This window comes from Dermochelys coriacea, chromosome 16 (genome assembly GCF_009764565.3).
Source record: "Dermochelys coriacea isolate rDerCor1 chromosome 16, rDerCor1.pri.v4, whole genome shotgun sequence".
NCBI lineage: Eukaryota > Metazoa > Chordata > Testudines > Dermochelyidae > Dermochelys > Dermochelys coriacea.
In genome coordinates, this window is record NC_050083.1 from 10,799,132 (window position 1) to 10,818,604 (window position 19,473).

Genomic DNA, 19,473 nt, shown 5'->3' on the forward strand with positions numbered 1-19,473 from the left:
AGGGAAAAGTGGGAAAGAGATGGATGCGTTAGAGAGTGTACAGTGAAGAGACTCAGACAGGGTGCCCAGTGGAGAGATCTAGTCAGAAGAAACAGAGGCAATATGCGTCCCTTAAACATTGCAACATCACTTACATTTAAAAATACCTTGATGCGCTTCAACTTCATCATGGCTGCACTTTGGGAGATAAGATTAATAATTATGCTTGGGAATAGAATACCGAAACTGTTAGTAGGGCAGAATGCACTGCCAAGTCCTTTCAGAAGGCAGTGCTTGCAGCTTGGAGCTGCTGCTGGGTCTGCGACCCTGACTGAGAAAGCGGGGAGAGCAAAATTATTACGCAAAATGACATATCTGTGCTCATCCTGCTGGTCTCTATTGCAGCATTTTATACTGTTGCTTGCCATGTACTGGCCTACCTCCAACAGAGGGTGAAGCAGCTCAGGGCCTTCCTTTCAAACCAGACCCAGGGGGTCTGCATGGGTAGTTGCTCCTGCAAAGTCCTCACGTGTGGAGTCCCACAAGGTTCCTTCCTCTCGCTGACGTTATTTGACACCTAGTTGAAGCCATTGGGAGAGCTGATGAGACGGCAGTACCAGCATTATGCAGGTGACACCTCCTCCTCCTCATCACATGGGAGCCAGGCCATTTTCCAGCTTTCACAATGCGCAGCTGAAATCAGTGCCTGGGTGAAGAGCAGCTGAAGTCAAGATGGAGGGGATACTGTTAAGAAGAGGGAACTGCTTCAGAGAAGTCACCTCCTATACAGAATCCCCCACTATCAAGGGGATATGTCCTCACATAGTTTAATTGATCCATAACTTTGGACTCCTCAGGGTGACTGGATGTTAAAAAAAATAATCCCTCTTCCATCTGTGACAGGCCAGAAGGCTGAATCCTTCTTTTCAGTCACTGACCTAGCCATGGTGACCCATGCACTTGTGAACTCTAGGCTTGGATGTTGTATAAAATTTAGGAAAGAAGCTACATCTTGAAAAATCTCTAATCAGTGTAAAATATATCAGTTAGTCAGCTGAGCAACACAGGTAGCAGCAGACACATCACCCCAATGCTCCACTCTGTGCACTGGTTCCCCAAAGTCCAGTTCAATGCCAGTTTCCCATAGTCAAAGCCCAAGCTGCATGAGTGAGTGTGTCTCTCTCTCTATGACCACAGCATTTCTTGACAATCACATTCCACAAAAACAATGAAACTGTTGACCAACAGGGAATGGTTCTGCATTAGCCAGAACTTACTCAATAGGTATACATCAAGTACATAACTCCCTCCAGCAAAAAATAAGAATGATCTACCTGGGACCATCTATCTGTTCTCAGAACTACATGAAAAGTTTAGTACTTCATCATAGTTCTACACACAGACAAAAGTAAAAAGCCCTGTAAACTAATCAAGCTATTTCTCCTAGAGGCTGGGAAGGAAGAATGAGAATGAGATAGTCTGTTTTAAGTACTTAGGACCCAGGAACGGGAGATGAGACATAGATAAGATTTGGAATGGACAAATAGATGGATATTACTTATTTTTAACTTTTGCTATTGAGGTAGTCTTAGAGCACTTTTATGAAACCTCCTTGCACTCTGTGGGGGGATAAGCACTGCTTTGAGTACAGACTGCAGCAGCTTTAACAGGAGTTGTGAATGGTCCCAGGCTGGACCTTGCTACTTTCAAGTCAGCTCTCCCTGGAGTGATTCCTTCCTCTCCCCAACTTCCACCCATACCTCTTCCCCCAACTGGCTAAGCTCTAGCATGGAGCTGTGAAAGAGATTTCACGTTCGGCTTCTCTCCTCTCACCTCAGCACTGAGAGAATGAGAGAGAGTTGAGTCTCCATGGGCAGACGTGCGAAAAGAGGCCAGAGGTTAAGTTCCAAGGAGCTGGCAAATCTGCAGGCTAATGGCTGCTTCTCCTGCTGAGGGGATTTCAAGGCCATCTGAAGTATTTCTGAGGTGGGGAGGGAAGGGGAGCTCTGAGCAGGTGACAGGAATACTGCAGGAGGGAAGCGACTCTCACTGAAGCACCTCGGGTTGTGGCTGAGTCTCTGTGTTCAGACAGGGCGCAGTTGCTTTCACTGCCTCTCTGTTAATACAAGCCAAGGGCTTCGCACAGTGCCGAACCCATTCGGGGAGGTGCCTTGCACCTTCCTAAAAGATGCCAACGTCAATAGGAATTGAAGCTCTGCACCTTTCAGGAGGTACTCAGTACTTTTTAGGATCAGATCAGAGATGACCCATAACTGCCGATAGTGGGGGTGGGGGGAGGTTGGGGGGGCAGATTGAGGGTAGCAGCTTCAGCAGATGTTACTGAGCACTTTCAGTCCATGTGAGCATGCTCAGTACAAGCCAAGCAACAACTCTGGGGGGGTGGAGGCACGTGACCTGCGTGCCCTCCCCCCTGCCCGTCCCATCTGGATCAGACACTGGAGAAGCAGCCACCATCAGCCCCTATGGCTCATTCCCTCTCCCCAGCTACAGTAGAAATCAATAATTAACACAATTAGAACAATAATTAATAATTTTAATAGCAAAAAATGAAACCAACCCCTAACCTCCTCTGGGTCAAGTGCCTGCTACAGGCGGGGTCTGCGGATGGGGCAGGGCTGCATTATCACTGCAGAGTAGAACTGGAGCCTAGAGTGGTCTTGGGCTTCTAGGAGACCTGCAGATTTTCAAACTAAACCTAATTCGTCCCTGGTTTACCTCCATCAGAATCATGTGTAACAAATCCCCATGCTGGGGGCAGAAGACAGTTATTATTAGAGCTGAAAAGGGGATAGTAGCATTTCCCCCTCCCCGCCAAATATCCCAAGCTACTTTAATTATTATGCTCCCTATTTCTTATAGGGAACTTTTATCAGTAGACTTCTAAGCTCTTCACAATCTTTCTAATGTATTCATCCTCACAACATCCCTGTGAGGTATGGAAGTATTATCCCTGTTTTTTACAGATGGAGAAACAGAGGCAGGTAGAGATTAAGTGACTTGCCCAAGGTCACCCAAGAAAGCTGCAACAGAGGAGAGAATTGAACCTGAGTCTCCCACGCACAAAGCCCTGACCACTGGACCACTATTTCAAGCCCACCTTAGTGAGGGGCCAGAACTAGAACCTTCATCTTTCAGGTCCCAAAATACTAGCCCTGATCAATTGAGCTAAAGCAGAACTCCCTCAGCTGGTGATGAATCTAAAAGATGGCTTACACAGATTTACCACCTCTGCATAACTATGCACCATTCCATTAATGAGGAAATATCTCAATACCAACTTTGCAGATGAAATCTTCATATGTACTTGTAGTATATGGAGACACAAAACAGATTAGAACTGTCGGGGGGGGGGGGAATAGAGATTTTATTCCAATACCCGTTCACATAAAAAACTACTCAGCCTCCATCTTGGGAAAACTTCTTTCCACTGCCAACCCCCACAGGGCCTTGTGACTTCTAACGGTACATAGCTAGTCTCACATTGGTCACCTAGTGGCAATTAGCATAACAAAAATACAGACAACATTACAGTACGTCTCATAGATGGCACAACGTATACTATGCTTTTCCTAGTCTTAGTATTTCTATAATGGGTTAGATCCTCAGCTGGTGTAATTTGGCATAACTCTGCCAAGCTCTGCCAAATTATGCCAGCTGAGGAGCTGACACAAATATTTTTAAAGCAATTTTTAAAGGGCTAAATTCAACTATGTGAGCAGGCTGGAACTAATTCTACTTCGAGATGAGATTCCACTCACTGAGCTCCCCCAGAGGATGTCAAGTGACAAGACACTCAATCAGTGAAATATGAAAGAGCATTATAACATCCACAGAGCAACAGCTCATTGGCTGAAAGCACCTAAAAGTCAGTGCAATGTTATCTAGCAGCTTCGGAAAGCGGTTAACTCTTTCGTGTCTCATTCATGTTCCTGATATGGTCTGCTGCCTTCAGTGCCCTATCCTCGTTATGCTTCCAGTGCTGTGTGTTGCCTCCAACTTCCCTTGGCGCTTGTTTCAGGACCAAGGAGCCTTTGCTCTTGGAACCATGCATAGGTGGGGGAGATGGGAATTGATTTTTCTTTCTTCAGAGGATCAAAGAAAAATAAAGAGGATGCCAAATAATAAATATTGGACTTTCAAACATGAGAAAGAGAAGGAGGAGCAGCAGCAGGGGGAACAAATCTCTTGGGATATCCTGCCGTCTGAATATACAATGTCTATTGCAAAGACGGGGTTGGGGATACAGTGTATAGAGATGTGGGTTTTACAAACAGAATCAACATGAAGACCTCTGGGAAATCACAGAATGTGTATTTGCTTTATGGTTTGGCTAATATAAAATTGTAATTTTTTTTCCTTAAAGAAATTGATCCTTCTTCATTTTTTTAGCTCTGGTTTCATTTTCCATATTCCTGTCCTTCAGGTCCCCAGTTTGAATTATTCCTGTTTATGTGAAAGAGGCTGATAACACTCATCTCCTCTGTGTCTCTCAATAATTATAGGCCTCCCAGAAAAGTTGATTTTACAGTGGAAATTTGATAAAGATTTTAAACATTTTATTAGAAAGGATTTGGCTCCCACACAATTATCGACTGTAAAAGGTGCTTTGCCCACCTCCTCTAGGGAAAGTGCTATTGATCATTGTACAAAAGGAAGACGTATGCACTCAGAGAAAAAGGCCTCATTGCCTTTTAAACTTTGACGATAAAATTGCATCTAAAGTGTCCCTTGATCACCTTAACTCCGCTGGTCTGCACTAATTAGGATGGAGCAAACCGTACCACTGGAGAGAGAAACATGTCTCATAATTCCACCTGTGCTGGGCAGAGCCTGGAACAAGGGAAAGATCCAATAGCTGATTTACAGAGTGAGCTTTGATTAAGAGGAACAACCTGATCCTTTTGTTTGCTGATTGCACCAGATACCTTATAAAGCTCTGGTATAGTCAACAAGTCAGACACGCGCCTTTAAAAATAGTTGCCCTTTTAAAGTTGCGTTATAGTTTTGAAAGCCCTGCTTTAAAATATTCCATGGGATCATCATCATTTTGCTGGTCCTAGAGAGATTAGTTTAATATCACTGCCAAGAAGTATGGAGAGAATCATTTTGCTCTTGGCTATCTGAGTCCGTCTCCTTAATTCATTAATTAAGTGTGTTTTGGTCCCAACCAAGATTGGGGCCTTGTTGTGCCGTGCACTGATCATATGCAGTAACAGTCCATCCTAAACCACATGAAATTTTCACCATTGAGCACTACCTAGGTCTTATTCCATAGTCAGGATACACATAAGGTGAAGTCCTGGTCCCTCTGAAGTCAATGGGGTCAGGATTTCACCCACAGTGTTTACATCAAGCCACTGGGCAGCATTCACTATTTTACAATGGAAACCAAGGCCCAGTTCCCCAGCTGCAACCAAAGATTGAACAGAGTGGGAGTGCAAAGGAGTGTGTGCACAGGGCTGGCCCCCCTGAGTAATTCAGTAACTCCTAAGGATCAGTGTATCAATGGGGAGTCAGTGCAGTACAAGGAAGCCCCAATCATAATTGCTTCTTCCCCAGTCCCATACATGGCTCAAGCCATCGGGAAATAGGTAGGCACTGCTAAATGAGTTCTACATTACTGGAGGATCATTGTACACTGGGATAAGTCCCACCCATGGCCAGCTTTATGAGTAGAGCTGGTCAGAAAAGTTCAGCTGTAACAGTGTTCCATTGGAAACCACTGATTTGCTTAAGCAGTTCCTGGGAACTTGGTGATTTTGTTGAAATTTGCAATGGGAAATGATCAAACCATTTTGTTTTCACTTTAATATAATAGTATATAATTAAATAAAAATAAAAATCTAAATATTTGGACCTTATCAACATAAAACATTTTGATAAGATGGTTTTGATGGTTCTAAAACAAAATATTTTGGATTTTTTGTTTTGCAGTATATTTTGAAATTTGAACTTTGCATTCTTATTTCAGTCAAAAGGCAATATCAAAACGTTGCAGAAAATAAATTTTGTTTTCCTACCATCTCTACTTGGGGATGTTTGGTGCACATTGCACCAACAATGCAGAGCAGGTCAGAATATGGCCCAATGCTTTTAAAGCATCAAAAAAGGCCAAGATGGATTCCCTTGTAGGCAGCCAAGTCAGTGCACAAGAGTGTATAGTGTGTTATGTGCTTTTTATAGTGACAGGATTCTCGGCATATGGTATTTTGGATGATGTTTCAGTTTTATTCTGTACTTATCTGATGTCAGAAAAGTACATATTAAGTCTTCAAAAAAAGGGGGGGGGTTAATCAGCTTATTATAGGCTTCCATGTATAATAAAGCATTTATCTGGCAGTAAACCCTGAATCCTAAAGGAGTTCATTGAAAAGTGACAGATTCAGGTCAGGGACGTTAATGAACAGCCGATTGATGTGTGACGCATAATGATTGGGGAAGATGGCGTTTCTGTTTTACAGAAGAACACCGGAATGTAGGAGTTGCCAGACCCGGTACCCTGCCACTGGTAGTGGCCAGTACCTGATGTTTCAGAGAAATAGGAAAGAAATTCTATAATCAAGGTACTCCATCCAGCCTATTGTGTAGAGAAATGCCTTCCTTAACCCCCCTCCTCTACATGATCAGCTTGCACCCTGAGGCATGAGACCAGATTTCACTATATGACCTTAGCTCCTTTAGCTGTAAATGCAGAAAGGCAGGGTGGTCCATTGGATAAGGGGACTTTAAAAAGGAGACCTCTTTTTTTCCCCCACCTACAGCTCTTTAAGCAAGCTTCCCATCCCATTACATGTCTAGATTATATATTCCTTGGAGCAGGGATTGTCTCTCACTATGTGTATGTTGAGTGTCTATCACAATGAGTCCCAAAGGTTTGGTCCCCATAAACTCACTGACCTTTAATATCATTGACAGACCCCCTTATTTTTCCCATTTTACTGGGGCTGCTGCAAGATACTTATATGATACTGCCCTGGAAAACCACTCAGCTAGTGCAGAAGGCAGCTGCCCCTTTATTAATGCTGTTCTAAGTGGCAACTTGAGGCAGAGACTTTGTTTTCTTATGTGTCCATACCGCAGCTAGCACAACGGGGTCCTGGCCTATGACTGAGGTCCTTTGGTACTACTGCAATACAAATAACCATAATGAAATTATTAGTAATACCGTGCACATGCTCTGTAAACTTCACTGGCTACCAGCTTGTTTCTGGGTTCAATGCAAAGTGTCTGTCTTGGTCTATAAAGCCCTATATGCTTTGGGTCCTGTCCCACCGGTTGAGATTAGCAGGGAGACTCATGCTAACGGGCCCAGTTTTAAACTCTGGGCTATCGAGGCATAGGAATTCATATAGGACTCAGACCTACAAGGGGCTGAGCACTCTAGCCCTGATCTGGAAAAGCTCTTAAGCATAGTCAAAACTCTCTGCTTTCCCTGTGCTTAAAGTTAAGCAGGTGCTTAATGCTTTGCTGGACTGGGGCCAGAGTGCTCAGCATCTTGCAGGCCTGAGCCCTGAACTGATCCACCTATGCCCAATTATCTTGACTTTCAGAGCAAACTGCAGGGCTTTCTTATCTACATAGGCAATTTCCTGAGTGAGCTGTCGGCTTGCTCTGAACTTTTTGCAGCAGTCTTCACCTCAGCAATGAAGGTGAATGTGAAACCACCACAGGATGGGCAATGAAAATGATTCGGTTTCCACATGAAGAGAAATGGAAATCACTGGGACTGGTTTGTATATAGAGAAGAAATGAAAACGGGTATATGATACAGGTATACAAATCAATGAATGGCATAGAGAAGGCAAATCGTGTGCCCTTATCTACTCTTTCTTGTTATTACAAGAAAAAGAGAATAGTCAATTAAAATGAAATACAACACATGTAAAACTGATTGAAGGAAAATTTCTTTTTTAAATAGTACATAATTAAACTGTGGAAATCACTGCCACAAGACAGCATTGAGGATAAGAAGTTAGCAGGATTCAAAATAGGCTGTGATGAGGTGTGCCAGGTGTTTGCTGTCCCTTGCCTGTGGCCCAGATGCCCTGGCACACCCCACTATCAGAAGGTGACCTGCTGTAAGGGAAGAGCAGCAAGTTTGGACCTCCAAGGGTTGCCTTGAGAAACTTCCCATGATCAGATGCTGGCAGAACCAAAGAGAGTTGGTCCTCCACTGCCTAGAAGAGCTGGGTGCAGGTAGAAACCAATCCAGGTGCAGTAGGCTAAATTAAAAAATGGTTGGCTGCTTCCATCTGAGGCCAGTTCTGACTGAAGCAAGGGCAGGGAAGTGTGTCTCTTTCAGTCCTAACTTGGCCAGGGTCAGGGCCCAACCTTTACAACATTGGCCTTGGGTATCTATGAAAGGCTATTTTTTTTTTATGTTTTGGACTTCAAGTATCTGACCTAGGCATATTTATGGACAGTGAGAATATTCAAACTACATTAGACAGGACATTATATTTAAGAAGAGATGTAAAACCCGCATGCTTCAGGGGATAAACCAGCCACTAAATGAGAGGGGTTAGGAAGAAATACACTATGGGCAAGTAATTCCAAAATTGTCCTGTACAGAGTTTCCTGTACCTTCCTCTGAGGCATCTATCACTGTAGACTGTCAGAAATATGATACTAGAAGACAAGGTTTGAGCTGGCATGGCAATTCCTTCATTCCTGTTTGCATAGAGTCCTTTTTTTCCCTTAGTGTAGTTACTTTCAGTTTGTGATGGCTTTCAGTCATGTGTTTGTAAATACGCTTGATGAACAAATTAATTAGGACAATAGTATGGAATAGGTCTCCCTCAGACAAAAGGCTTGATCCTGCTCTCAAATGCACTATTGTAAATTAGGATTTAACACAGTTGAAATTAGTAGATTTTTCACTGGTGCAAGATCCAAATTAGAGCCATAAAGAATAGAAATTAAACCTGGATCAAAATCCTGGGTTCAAATTCCATTTTAGCTTTTGTGGGAGGGTCAGAATCCAAATCAAAACCCAGATTCAGGTCTTTGGCCCCTGCTTGGATAATGAATCAAAACAAAACCCTGGATTCTAATGTTTTAAAGGAAAGGTTTCAAATCCAGGTCTGAATTTCGCAGTTTAGGGCATTCCTGACCTCTGTGCATGACAAAATAATATTTAATTGGTGCCATGTCATTACTAAAAACATAGAGCCACGTCCCAGGTTTAGTTACACCTCCATGCACTACAGTGCCTGGAGTTGTACTCCAGTAACCAGGTTGTAACTGAGATCAAGGTTTGGTCCCCTATTTCCAAAAACAAAACTGGAATAAGGGTTTTCTTTATTTGTTGAGAATTTCTGTTGTGTTTTCTCCCTCTACCAGAACCAGCAAAGACTTCCCCCCGACCCCCAGCTCTTCAGTCCCTTGGGCAGGAGTCAGGATTGTAAATGCAAGTTTGGTTTGTCACAGGACTGCAACAGCAGCAATTAATGCCATGGCAAAGCTCTTTGCTGCTTTCCATATGTTGCTAAGCAACTTGCTGGGAAATGGGACCGATCCTGACACCCGGGTTTGTCAGAGATGGTAGACGAAAGCTTGTTCTTTTTCTTGCTGTCTTTTCAGAGTTTGGTCTTGGGGATTGAAGCACTGGATGGGGTCTGAAGACATGAAGGTTCCATTCCTGGCTTTGTGCAAACTCCCTTTGTATGATGGGTGAGTCACTTAATTGACCTGGTGTCCGTATTCCCCACCTGCAAAATGGGGGTGATAATCCTTTGTTGGTCATGTCTATCTAGACTGTAAGTTCTTATTAATTATGCGACTGTATAGCCCTGAACTCCATTGTGGTCTCTAGGTGCTATTGTAATATAATAATAGTAAGAATCATTTCTGTCTGTCTGGACACACTTTGCATCTCTGCCTCTTGAATTTGCCAGCCCCAGGGCCCTTTAGCAGCACTTCCTCTCACGCCAGTGCCCCTCAGTTTGTCGACTTTCAGTTCCACTCAGTACAAACCGCTCTTCCATTTGCAGAGCTTAGCCACTGAGGCATGTTTATGCTCTTGAGCCCAGACTGGGCTTTTTTTTCCCACTTCCAGAAACCAACCCTGTAGATAGTGTTGATGGAGGGTGTTTAGAACATAGGTAGCCAAGGTACCAAAGAGGAGTGTGCATGTCACACATTTGCTCTGAAACTCTGATAAGAAAACCACTTCATTAGAGCTGGTTGAAAATCTGTGAATGAAACTAAAAGAAACTTTGAAATGTCAGAATTTCCCATGGAACAGAAATTCTATTTTCCAACCAACTGTATTTAACAAACCCCACACCTTCTTTTCCGTACTTAGTGAATGTTACAGTGAATGACCAATTATTAATTAATAATGATTTTATTACTGTTATTCCATAACAAACCCAGCAACCATCTTTCCCACATGGAACATTTAGGTACCAGGTGGGACCAGACAGATTTCGACTCTCCATTATGTTTCTGGCCCTGATTCTCATTTTTCACTCAGATATTTCACTACAATACTTGCATGAAAAGGTTTTCTGCCAAAAAATGGTCTTTTAATAAAAACTGAACATTTTTTGCCCAAAAAATTGTTGATGCTGAAATTTTCCCATCTCTTGTGAAATTTTCTGTTTCTTTTTAACCAGGATTTTTATTATAATAGGTTTCCATTTTATTTATTTATTTTCTTTATTTCTTGTTACTGGAAACCCCATTTTCTTGCTGAAAACCTGAATTCTGGTAAATGAAAATTTTTGAACAGGACTACAATAAAAAATTTTATTTAAAAAGAAATCTTAGAAAATTTCACAAAAAAGGAGAAAGGGGGCCAATTTCGACACTGCAAAGTGGAAAGAATTTTGAAATTTCACACATTTATGTGAAATCCTTTTCTGATTTTTGACCAGATCCGGTTAAATTATATTTAAACCCACTTTAAGGTCCCCCCTTTACACTGGGCACAAAGATTGTATTTTCCCCCTACTCTAAAGCCCATCCAGCTAACATGTCTTCAGATGAGTTGACTTGTGTCTTGTCAAGGTTTCTTGGTTTCATTAAGCTAACTCAACTGAGATAATACGACTGAAAAATACCTCCTGTTTTTCCTTAGTGTAACTGAGAATCTGGCCCTTGGCATATGAGAGATGGGTAGACTCATCTCTGACCTGAATTTACAATCTCACTGTTACTTCTTCTCTTTCTTCCCACTCCTTCCATTGCCCTGGGCAAGTTGGTACCAGCCCCATACACATGAAAGCCCCCTACAGCAAGAGCTTCCTTTTCTGACCAGTGCCATCCCTGATGACTATACACTAGTGGCCAGACCTCCCTCATCCCTGGTGTTCTCACTCCTTGAGCCACCTCCACCTTGGATTCCCCATCTCTTAAACTGCTGTTTGTGTTTATGAGAGAGAAAGGGAGGAGGGAGTGAGACAGGGATGAAAGAAGTAAGACAGACAGTAAGAGAGAGAGATGGATAAAGAGGAAGACTACAGGGAGAAAAGGAGGAAATGGGATGAGCCTAGTGCCAAGGGACCATGTGGATTGACCTCTGACCTATGCACTGAGACAATTTAACATGGCAAGAACTTTATAACCCAGAACAATGGATGAATTCCCAGGCGGGCAGGTGATGAGAAGAAATTCCTGGTCCCTGAACAACTCCTTCGATGGATGGAATTAGATACCATGCCTCAAACACCCAATGTTTCCATGACTTCTTTGTAAATGGAAGGTGCTGAGTTTTGGTCCCTGACATCAAATGGCCTGGGTCAAATCCCTGTCTGGGTGAAGTCAATGGGAGTAGGATCTGGACCCCAGCTATTGCATGGCTCCTCTGTGCATGGGGGACTCTGGACTGGAAGGTTTTTGAGGAAGTGTCTCTGGTTGGGTGTGTATCCCCATGCATCTCCATTTCTTCCCAAGTACCAGTCCAGCCCAGGCTGAAAAAGACTGAGGGTTCACCACCCTGCTATAATCCACTGGTGGTCTAAATCCAGCCCACAGCCAACAGGAGTCCACATCATAAAACCCACTGAGCATTAACTGGAATCCTTGTTGGCACTCAGCTGAGAGGCCAACGATGGAATGGAGCATGGAGACTGACCATCCATCTCACCCTGACAGGTCAGGATTCAGACACGCTGGCAGGCTGGCATGTGGGGAAGTTTGTATTGTTGCTGCCCAGACAGAACCTTATCTTCGGTGCATAAACAAGAGGTCTTGGGCATTCAATATAACACTCTACTAGCACAAAGCTCACTCAGAAAATAAATCAGGAGAAAGTGGCCCTACTGATTATATTTTCTGTTCCTGACCTAGCGCCTCTATTTCTGAATGCTGCCCCAGATATTCAAAGGGCACATGCTGGTTTGGTTTCCTAAGAGAGCTGGTTGATGTTTTTCACACAGAAATGGGAGGGGAAGGGTGCTTACATTTTTTAAAATGACCCTTTCTGAAGCACCAACCTTTTCATGAAAACGTCTCAGCATTATCAAAATTCTCTGGGATGGAGGTTGTGACATTTCCCATTATATTTTTTTTCACTCATTTTTCCATTTAAATCATTTCCCACATTTTTTAAAAAATCTGGTTTTTGGTACAAAAAGGCAGTTTTTTGATAAAGAAAAAAATGAAAAAAGATGATTGGCAAAAATTATGGCAGAAACTGTTAGGAAAACCAATAAATGGGTCCATGTTGAGCCTTACACAACTCTGAAATGTAATGAAATTATTTTCCAATTTATTTCCTAATCCTCCACCTTCCAGCTGCACACATTCCAGATCAACCCTCGTGCTTCTCAGCTTTCAGGCACCAGGCAGCAGTGTCTATTGCCTGTGCCATTTTTCCTTTTCACCAACCACCAAGGGGTGGATTCATCGAGAAAAATGCATGAGTGTGAGACAGGAGTAAACAGCTCGCATCACTTTTCTAGTAGCGGGAGTGGAGAGTTAGCTGATGGTCCCCTGTGCACCAGGCACCATCTGCAGAATGCTCTCGTAAGTGGTTTTTGGCAAGTGGGTGAAAGGAGTGGCTTGTTTTTGATGGCAGTGAAACACAGCACTTAAGACCAGCGCAGCTGTCACAAGGACATGCACACACAAATTGGCCTGAAGGTGGATGATGGCTCAGTAGGTAGGAATGAAAGGTGGTAACTGAACAATAAACTCTTATTCCTCTCTCAGATTTCCTGGACCCTTTGAGGGAGAGCAGGTTCCATCATTGGCTTCCAGGGGGAAAACCGGCCTCTGGGCCTGGGAGCAAGAGCACCAAGGGACATTGGTATCAGAGCACTGGTATCAGCTCAGCCACACAAGAACCAGCATTATGCACCTGCTACTAAGAGCCCCACTCTCATGGTTTGTGCCTGATCCTGACCCCACTGAAGTCAATGGCAAAACGCCTGTTGACTTAAACAGCAGCAGGCCCCTTGCACACATTTTACAGGAATAAAATTGGACACTGGCAGGAAGTTTTCCACCCTGTGTTCCCTGCTTTCATTCTCCCCCATCCATCCGTTCTTACCCCACCTCTGCAAAAAGCTGTTTTGCTCCCAGTCTTATGCCTTGCTCCGGTTGCCCTTGAAATTGCTGAGGGGAGACTGGCTGGCGGGGTGACTAGGGTCATGTCCTTTGTCTCTCATGAGGGCAGAGATGTGAAGGTCCAGACTCTTCCCGGTGATTTCATTTGATAGCTAATTAATGGCCTCCCCTCGTTTCCATGGCAACCCCATGCTTTGCTCTGAGCCCTGATCCAAATGGGCATTCTGCGTGCTCCCAGTGCTTGAACATCAGCATATGAATGAGACATACTGACGTTACCCGCTTGCCACCACATCAGGCTGGCAAGGCTGTAATTGAATTTACAAAGTTTCCCAGCAAGCTTGTGGCAGCTCCTCCCCTCTATCTGGGAGCAATGGGTCTCAGCAGTGCTCTTCCCACCCCCCACTCCTCCACCCATTGCTGGAGGAAGTGTAACGAAGACCCATCAACCTGGTCCCTTCCATGGTTTGCCTCTGAGAAGGGGAGGCTTTTGTTTTTACTTTGGATCCTTATTGTAATACAAGGGAAAATTAAATTAAGCACTAGGGAATATATTGTAAGGGGCAATCCTGCACTGCGTTCAATGGAGAGGCTAGACTAGATGTAGTCTAAAGCTTGGCCCCTAATTCCCTACAGTGAAGGGAGAGGTAGCTGAGGATATGGCTACAACGTCAAACTTGTGCAGTCAGACATGTTGGGTGCATCTAGTTTTCTGGGTGGAGGGACCTTCTGGAGTACTCAGTACCAATGTGGACCCAAAAACAAATGGGTATAAACTGGCCGCTAGGAAGTTTAGACTTCAAATTAGACAAAGGTTTCTAACCATCAGAGGAGTGAAGTTTTGGAATAGGGAATCAGTGGGGGCAAAAGATCTATCTGGCTTTAAGATTAAACTCGATAAGTTTATGGAGGAGATGGTATGATGGGATAATGTGATTTTGGAAATTAATTGATCTTTAAATATTCATGGTAAATAGGCCTAATCCCCTGAGATGGGATATTAGATGGGTGGGATCTGAGATACCCAGGAAAGAATTTTCTGTAGTATCTGGCTGGTGAATCTTGCCCATATGCTCAGGGTTTAGCTGATCGCCATGTTTGGGGTCGGGAAGGAATTTTCTTCCAGGGCAGATTGGAGAGGCCCTGGAGGTTTTTCGTCTTCCTCTGTAGCATGGGGCACGGGTCACTTGAGGGGGGATTCTCTGCTCCTTGAAGTCTTTAAACCACGATTTGAGGACTTCAATAGCTTAGACATAGGTGAGGTTTTTTGTAGGAGTGGGTGGGTGAGATTCTGTGGCCTGCATTGTGCAGGAGATCAGACTAGATGATCAGAATGGTCCCTTCTGACCTTAGTATCTATGAATCTATGAGATGTGACATGCCTCTACACCTTTCACAGCTTGCAGAGCAAAGGACCTAAACATGGGGCAGTACAACCAGCTTTCTCTGTATGCTGGATGAGATTTTCATATGTGCTTCTTCATGGAGCATATGGAGCTGAGTAGAGGAAACAGAGAGCACAAAACATTGTACAAAACCAGGCACATTTCCCATTAGTAAAACAGAGCATGAAATCTTCCTTCCTGCATAAACTGGACCTGGACCCACCTCCCCTAGGAAAGCAAAACATGGTGCAAGTGCCACCTCTATCAATTCTTCTCTAATGAACCCAACTTGTGTTTATTTCTTTTTCTTATGAGTCTGAGACTTGGTTTAAGCCCAATATGCTGGCTGAGCTACCAGAGAGTTGTAATTTTTTTTATCCTGAATGACAAAATAATTGATCCACAACATTTTGTCTTCATTTCACAATGCAGTGACACTCTGCCATGTTGCGACATCATTCCGTGTTGATACCAGACAAAGATTCCACATTGTATTGATGTGGCATTGCATAATGATACCATGTAATAACATCATGCCTCATTAAATAAGTTTTGGATGCCAAGGGTCGTCTATATTCGACTTTTTTCCAAATAAAACTTCCCTTTTTTCCTACCCAGGGTCCAGCTTCAACAGTGGTAGCAATTGCTGAAGTGCTAGTGGTCATCAGTGACTGACATTTTAACCCTTGAGTTCTCTAAATTTGCTTAGAGCAGGTCTAGAAAACAGTGATTGAAAACTCTGGTGTCTGCCAGTGCCATGTCTAAGCTAAAGTTCCCACTTTGGTACCACCAGTTTCAGTCTATTGTAAATAAAACTATAGAGATCGAGCACTCCAGGAAGTCAATAGGAGATGTATGTATGTCCTAACTGTTCTGCAAACACAGGACGGGCTTTGGAAAAATGGGTCTGCTGTTGGATTTCTGGTTGAGTGGCAACTCCTCTTGCTATTGATGACTAGACCTGGGTGAATAATTCATAAGGAATAATTATCTGATGAATTTCATTTCTTTTTCTGATAGCAAATTTCACTATTCCAGATTATACACCAAATCATATCAATGAATCCTTCTTGGTCTATAGGTTGTTCAAGAACAATATTTGGTATTTTAAATGTATTACTATCATTCTTAACTTTCAGCTCTTTTGATTGGTCGGGTAGATTACATGGTATGTTCCTGATCCTTGACTGGGTGAATGCAATTTTTAGAAACACAGTTTCCACTGCAAATACTTATAATTACAAATGTGAAATTTGCTTCTCATGAATACTCTCCACTATTTGCTTAAAAATGACTGCTTTCTAATGTGAGCATTTTCGCTGGCAGGTATAGGCATGGAAACAAACACAAGAGATGTCACAAACGTAACTGACTCCCCATCATACACACAGCTTGGGCTGACTGCAGGATTTTACTTTTTCTTCTCTTGATAGCAGCTCAGAGTAGTTTGGTTATAGCCTCTCCCTAGCTAGTTTGTTTGTGGATTTCTCTAAACGAGTGTATGTTTCTTTCAAGGTTAGCTAAACCTCTCCCCTCCACTTTGGTGCATGGTAGAGATGAGCCTGAACCAAAACATTGCAAACTGAACTCTGAATCTGAATCCAGATTTAATTGCCCAACTTGATGCCTGGTGTCAATGCACTCCATGGATAAAATTTTCAAAAATACCTACGTTACAAAATTTAACCCCATATCTTTGCTGTGGGTATATCCAAAACCATAGATCCAAACACTTCTGAATTTCAGGGTCCAAATCTGAACTTTTTTGAGCTGAAATATTAAAACACAAAGCAGCTCAGGAACCATGGTTTAGGTTCAGGTCTGTCTCTAGGTCTCAGTTCCAGCTTGTTCGAAGATACTACTTTATTGCCTAAAGTGACCAGGTCAAGTAGCTGTATTTCTCCTGTTAGGTACTACATCTCCTTATTTTTTGGCGATTCCTCACCAAAAGCTGTTGAAATCAGTCTCCCCCACGCCATCTTCAGTAGGTTGTGGATTGTGCCCTAAGTCTTCAATTATCTGCTCTATGGGATTTTTGAAAAATAATAGAAATATATATTCCCAGTGCAAAACTTTACCCAGCTTAGTTACATTTTGATAATTCAACCTATTTTACTTCTGTTTTGCTATTGTGATTTTGGGAGATTGGTGTGTTCTGTTCTGTTCTTCTTTTTTTTTCAAACGTTGTGGTCACTTTGATGACATTTTTCAACAATCTGTCTCTTTCTTATGGGGCAAAGAGTTTAGGGTCTGCAGATGAAACCTGGATATTGTTTGTAGAGAGAAGGGGGAACAAAAAAGGGATTGTGTATGTTTGTGTGTGTGTGTGCACGTGTGTGTATAGTATATGTGAAAAAAACTCAACTTGTATATTTTCCAAAGTGACTAATGATTTTGAGTGTCTCTGTTCTTTGGTGCTTGACTTGAGACACCTTGCATTTGTGTAGCTGCAGTTGTGTTGCTGGGGTAAATTGTCATAGATCCATTGACGCCAATGGAGCTTTGATCAATGGTGTCAATGGAGCTCTGACCATTTGGCACAGCTGGGGATTTGCCCCAGTAGAGGTCCTGGTCCTTCAAAGGGGCTGATTTTCAGATAGTGCTGAGCACCGGCCCACTGGTAAGATGTTTCAAGTTGGGCGCCCGAAGATGGAGACACCCCAATTCCTAGTCTCTTTGGAAAATGTAGTCCTTGCCGCCTCCTTGTGTGTGCAAGTCACAGCTATTACTCTCAAAGGACTGCCATCACCTCCCTTCCAGAGACAAAGTTCATCACAGGAGGGGTGAATAATTAAACATCAAGCTGGTATAAACCTCAACAGAAGAAATATCTTTTATCTTTTGACCATTTACTCCCACTAGAAATAATGGCAGTTCTTTTACATTTAAATATAATTCTTGGTTGGTTGGTTGGTTGGTTGGTTGGTCTTGGCACCTGCATAGCAGAAATCTTTACAATTCATTACAGAAACGTCCCTCCCCCCAGCTCTGATCCTCCCTCTGATTTATTTTTGCAGCACCTGAGTCCTAACAAGCAACACCCTCAAGGTCGAGAGAGAGTAAGATGTGACCCATTTATGATGGATTATAGAAATAACAAACATGCCTGACAGTTTTATACAGCTGCTAGAACGGGTTTAGTTTCCAACAAATGAAGAATTTCCTCTTCCCCCCTCCCCTTTTTCCATATATTAATTACATTTTACAAATTTTCTTTTCTTTTCTTTCCCCTTTCCTTGTTTCCTTTTTCTTTTCATTTTTTTTATACAGCGAAAGGACCAATTACTGTTGCGTCCACAGAAGAGTCTGGGTTAGCAGAGTTTGGCTGTCATCTGGTCTGATTGTTTGAGGATCTCGGTGTTGTACAGGTCTAGTGCATGGTTCACACGGATGATCTCGCTGTTGGTCAATTTCAGGCGGTGCTTGAGCATACAGGAGAACAGATCCAGCTGGGGCTTACCTGGCGCCACGGGGGGGGCCAGTCTGTTGATTCGGTCCCGAATGTCCAGCAGCAGAAGCATGACGGAGGACGAGGAGTAGAACTGCCCACCTTGGGTGTATGACTGGTTGACCTGCTGCACAGCACTGCGCAGCAGGTCGGCGTTGAAACGCAGGCTGTAGCCATAGACCTGCACGTCAGAGATCTTGATGTAGAACTGACGCTTGCTGGGGTCAGAGAGGTCCACGGGCCCTTGGCCCGTCTCGTTGCGCAGCAGGGAGGGCAGCCGAGTCCGGCTGCGTAGGTAGATGTGGACAGTCTCAAAAAAGGTTTTCCATCGGTTGCCCAGCAGCAAGGTCCAGTTGTAGCACTGGCTGTTCTGGAGGCGGATTTTCTCCCAGCGCGGGTAGCCAAATTCCCCAAAGGGCATGTTCCAGCCCTCCGAGTGGCTCCCGCTGAAGGGGTTGACGTAGACAAAGAACATAGGGTCCAGGCTGCTGTTGCGCATCTGGCATAGGCGCATGGAGATGCCGATCACCATGTGGATAAAGTCCATCCGGTTCTTGTTGCTCTTCAGGGTGAGGGACATGCGCTTGCGCCACCTGGGGTCGAAGAAGGTGTCCAGGCGGATCTCGTTGCTGATGAAGGTGGTGTGCACGTAGAGGCGCGAGTCCATTTTCTGCAGCAGATACTTCAGCTCCAGATCCTGGAAATCCAAGTCTGTCTCAAAGCTGATGAACTGCTCACTGCGCTCCGAGTCCACGTTCTGCGGCTCGCAGCGGCCCCGGTACAGCTTGTAGCCCTTGTTGCACGAGCCGCAGAGGGAGATGTTGGCCAAACTACACATGGCGCAGCTGTTGTTGCCCCCGATGATACAGGGGATGGGGCGCTGGCACAGGCTGGTGCTGCCGTGGCACACGCAGCTCCGTTGGCTCTCCAGAAAGGTCCCCCAGAACCCATTCTCGTTGCAGTAGAGCAGGGACTGAACCCGGGTAAGCCACTGCTGTATTGTCCTGCAAACAGGAAAACAAGAACTTTAGCCTCAAGTCTACAGATGGGTTCTTACAATTGAAGCTGGGCCCCTATTAAGGGTGGGGTGGGTATGTGAGGCAGGGTTTCAGAAGCTGCATGTTC

The 19,473-nt window shown here is 43.8% G+C and overlaps 1 protein-coding gene across 1 annotated transcript in view; it reads right to left on the reverse strand.

Annotated features, from left to right (window-relative positions):
* Window positions 1-17,709: 17,709 nt before the first annotated feature.
* The window catches only part of BRINP1 (BMP/retinoic acid inducible neural specific 1), a 94,702-nt gene continuing 92,938 nt past the window's right edge, over window positions 17,710-19,473 (reverse strand). The window contains exon 8 of the mRNA XM_038375178.2: window positions 17,710-19,352. Coding sequence (XP_038231106.1) covers window positions 18,212-19,352 — 1,141 coding nt within the window. The 3' untranslated portion in view covers window positions 17,710-18,211. The remainder of the gene's footprint in view (window positions 19,353-19,473) is intronic.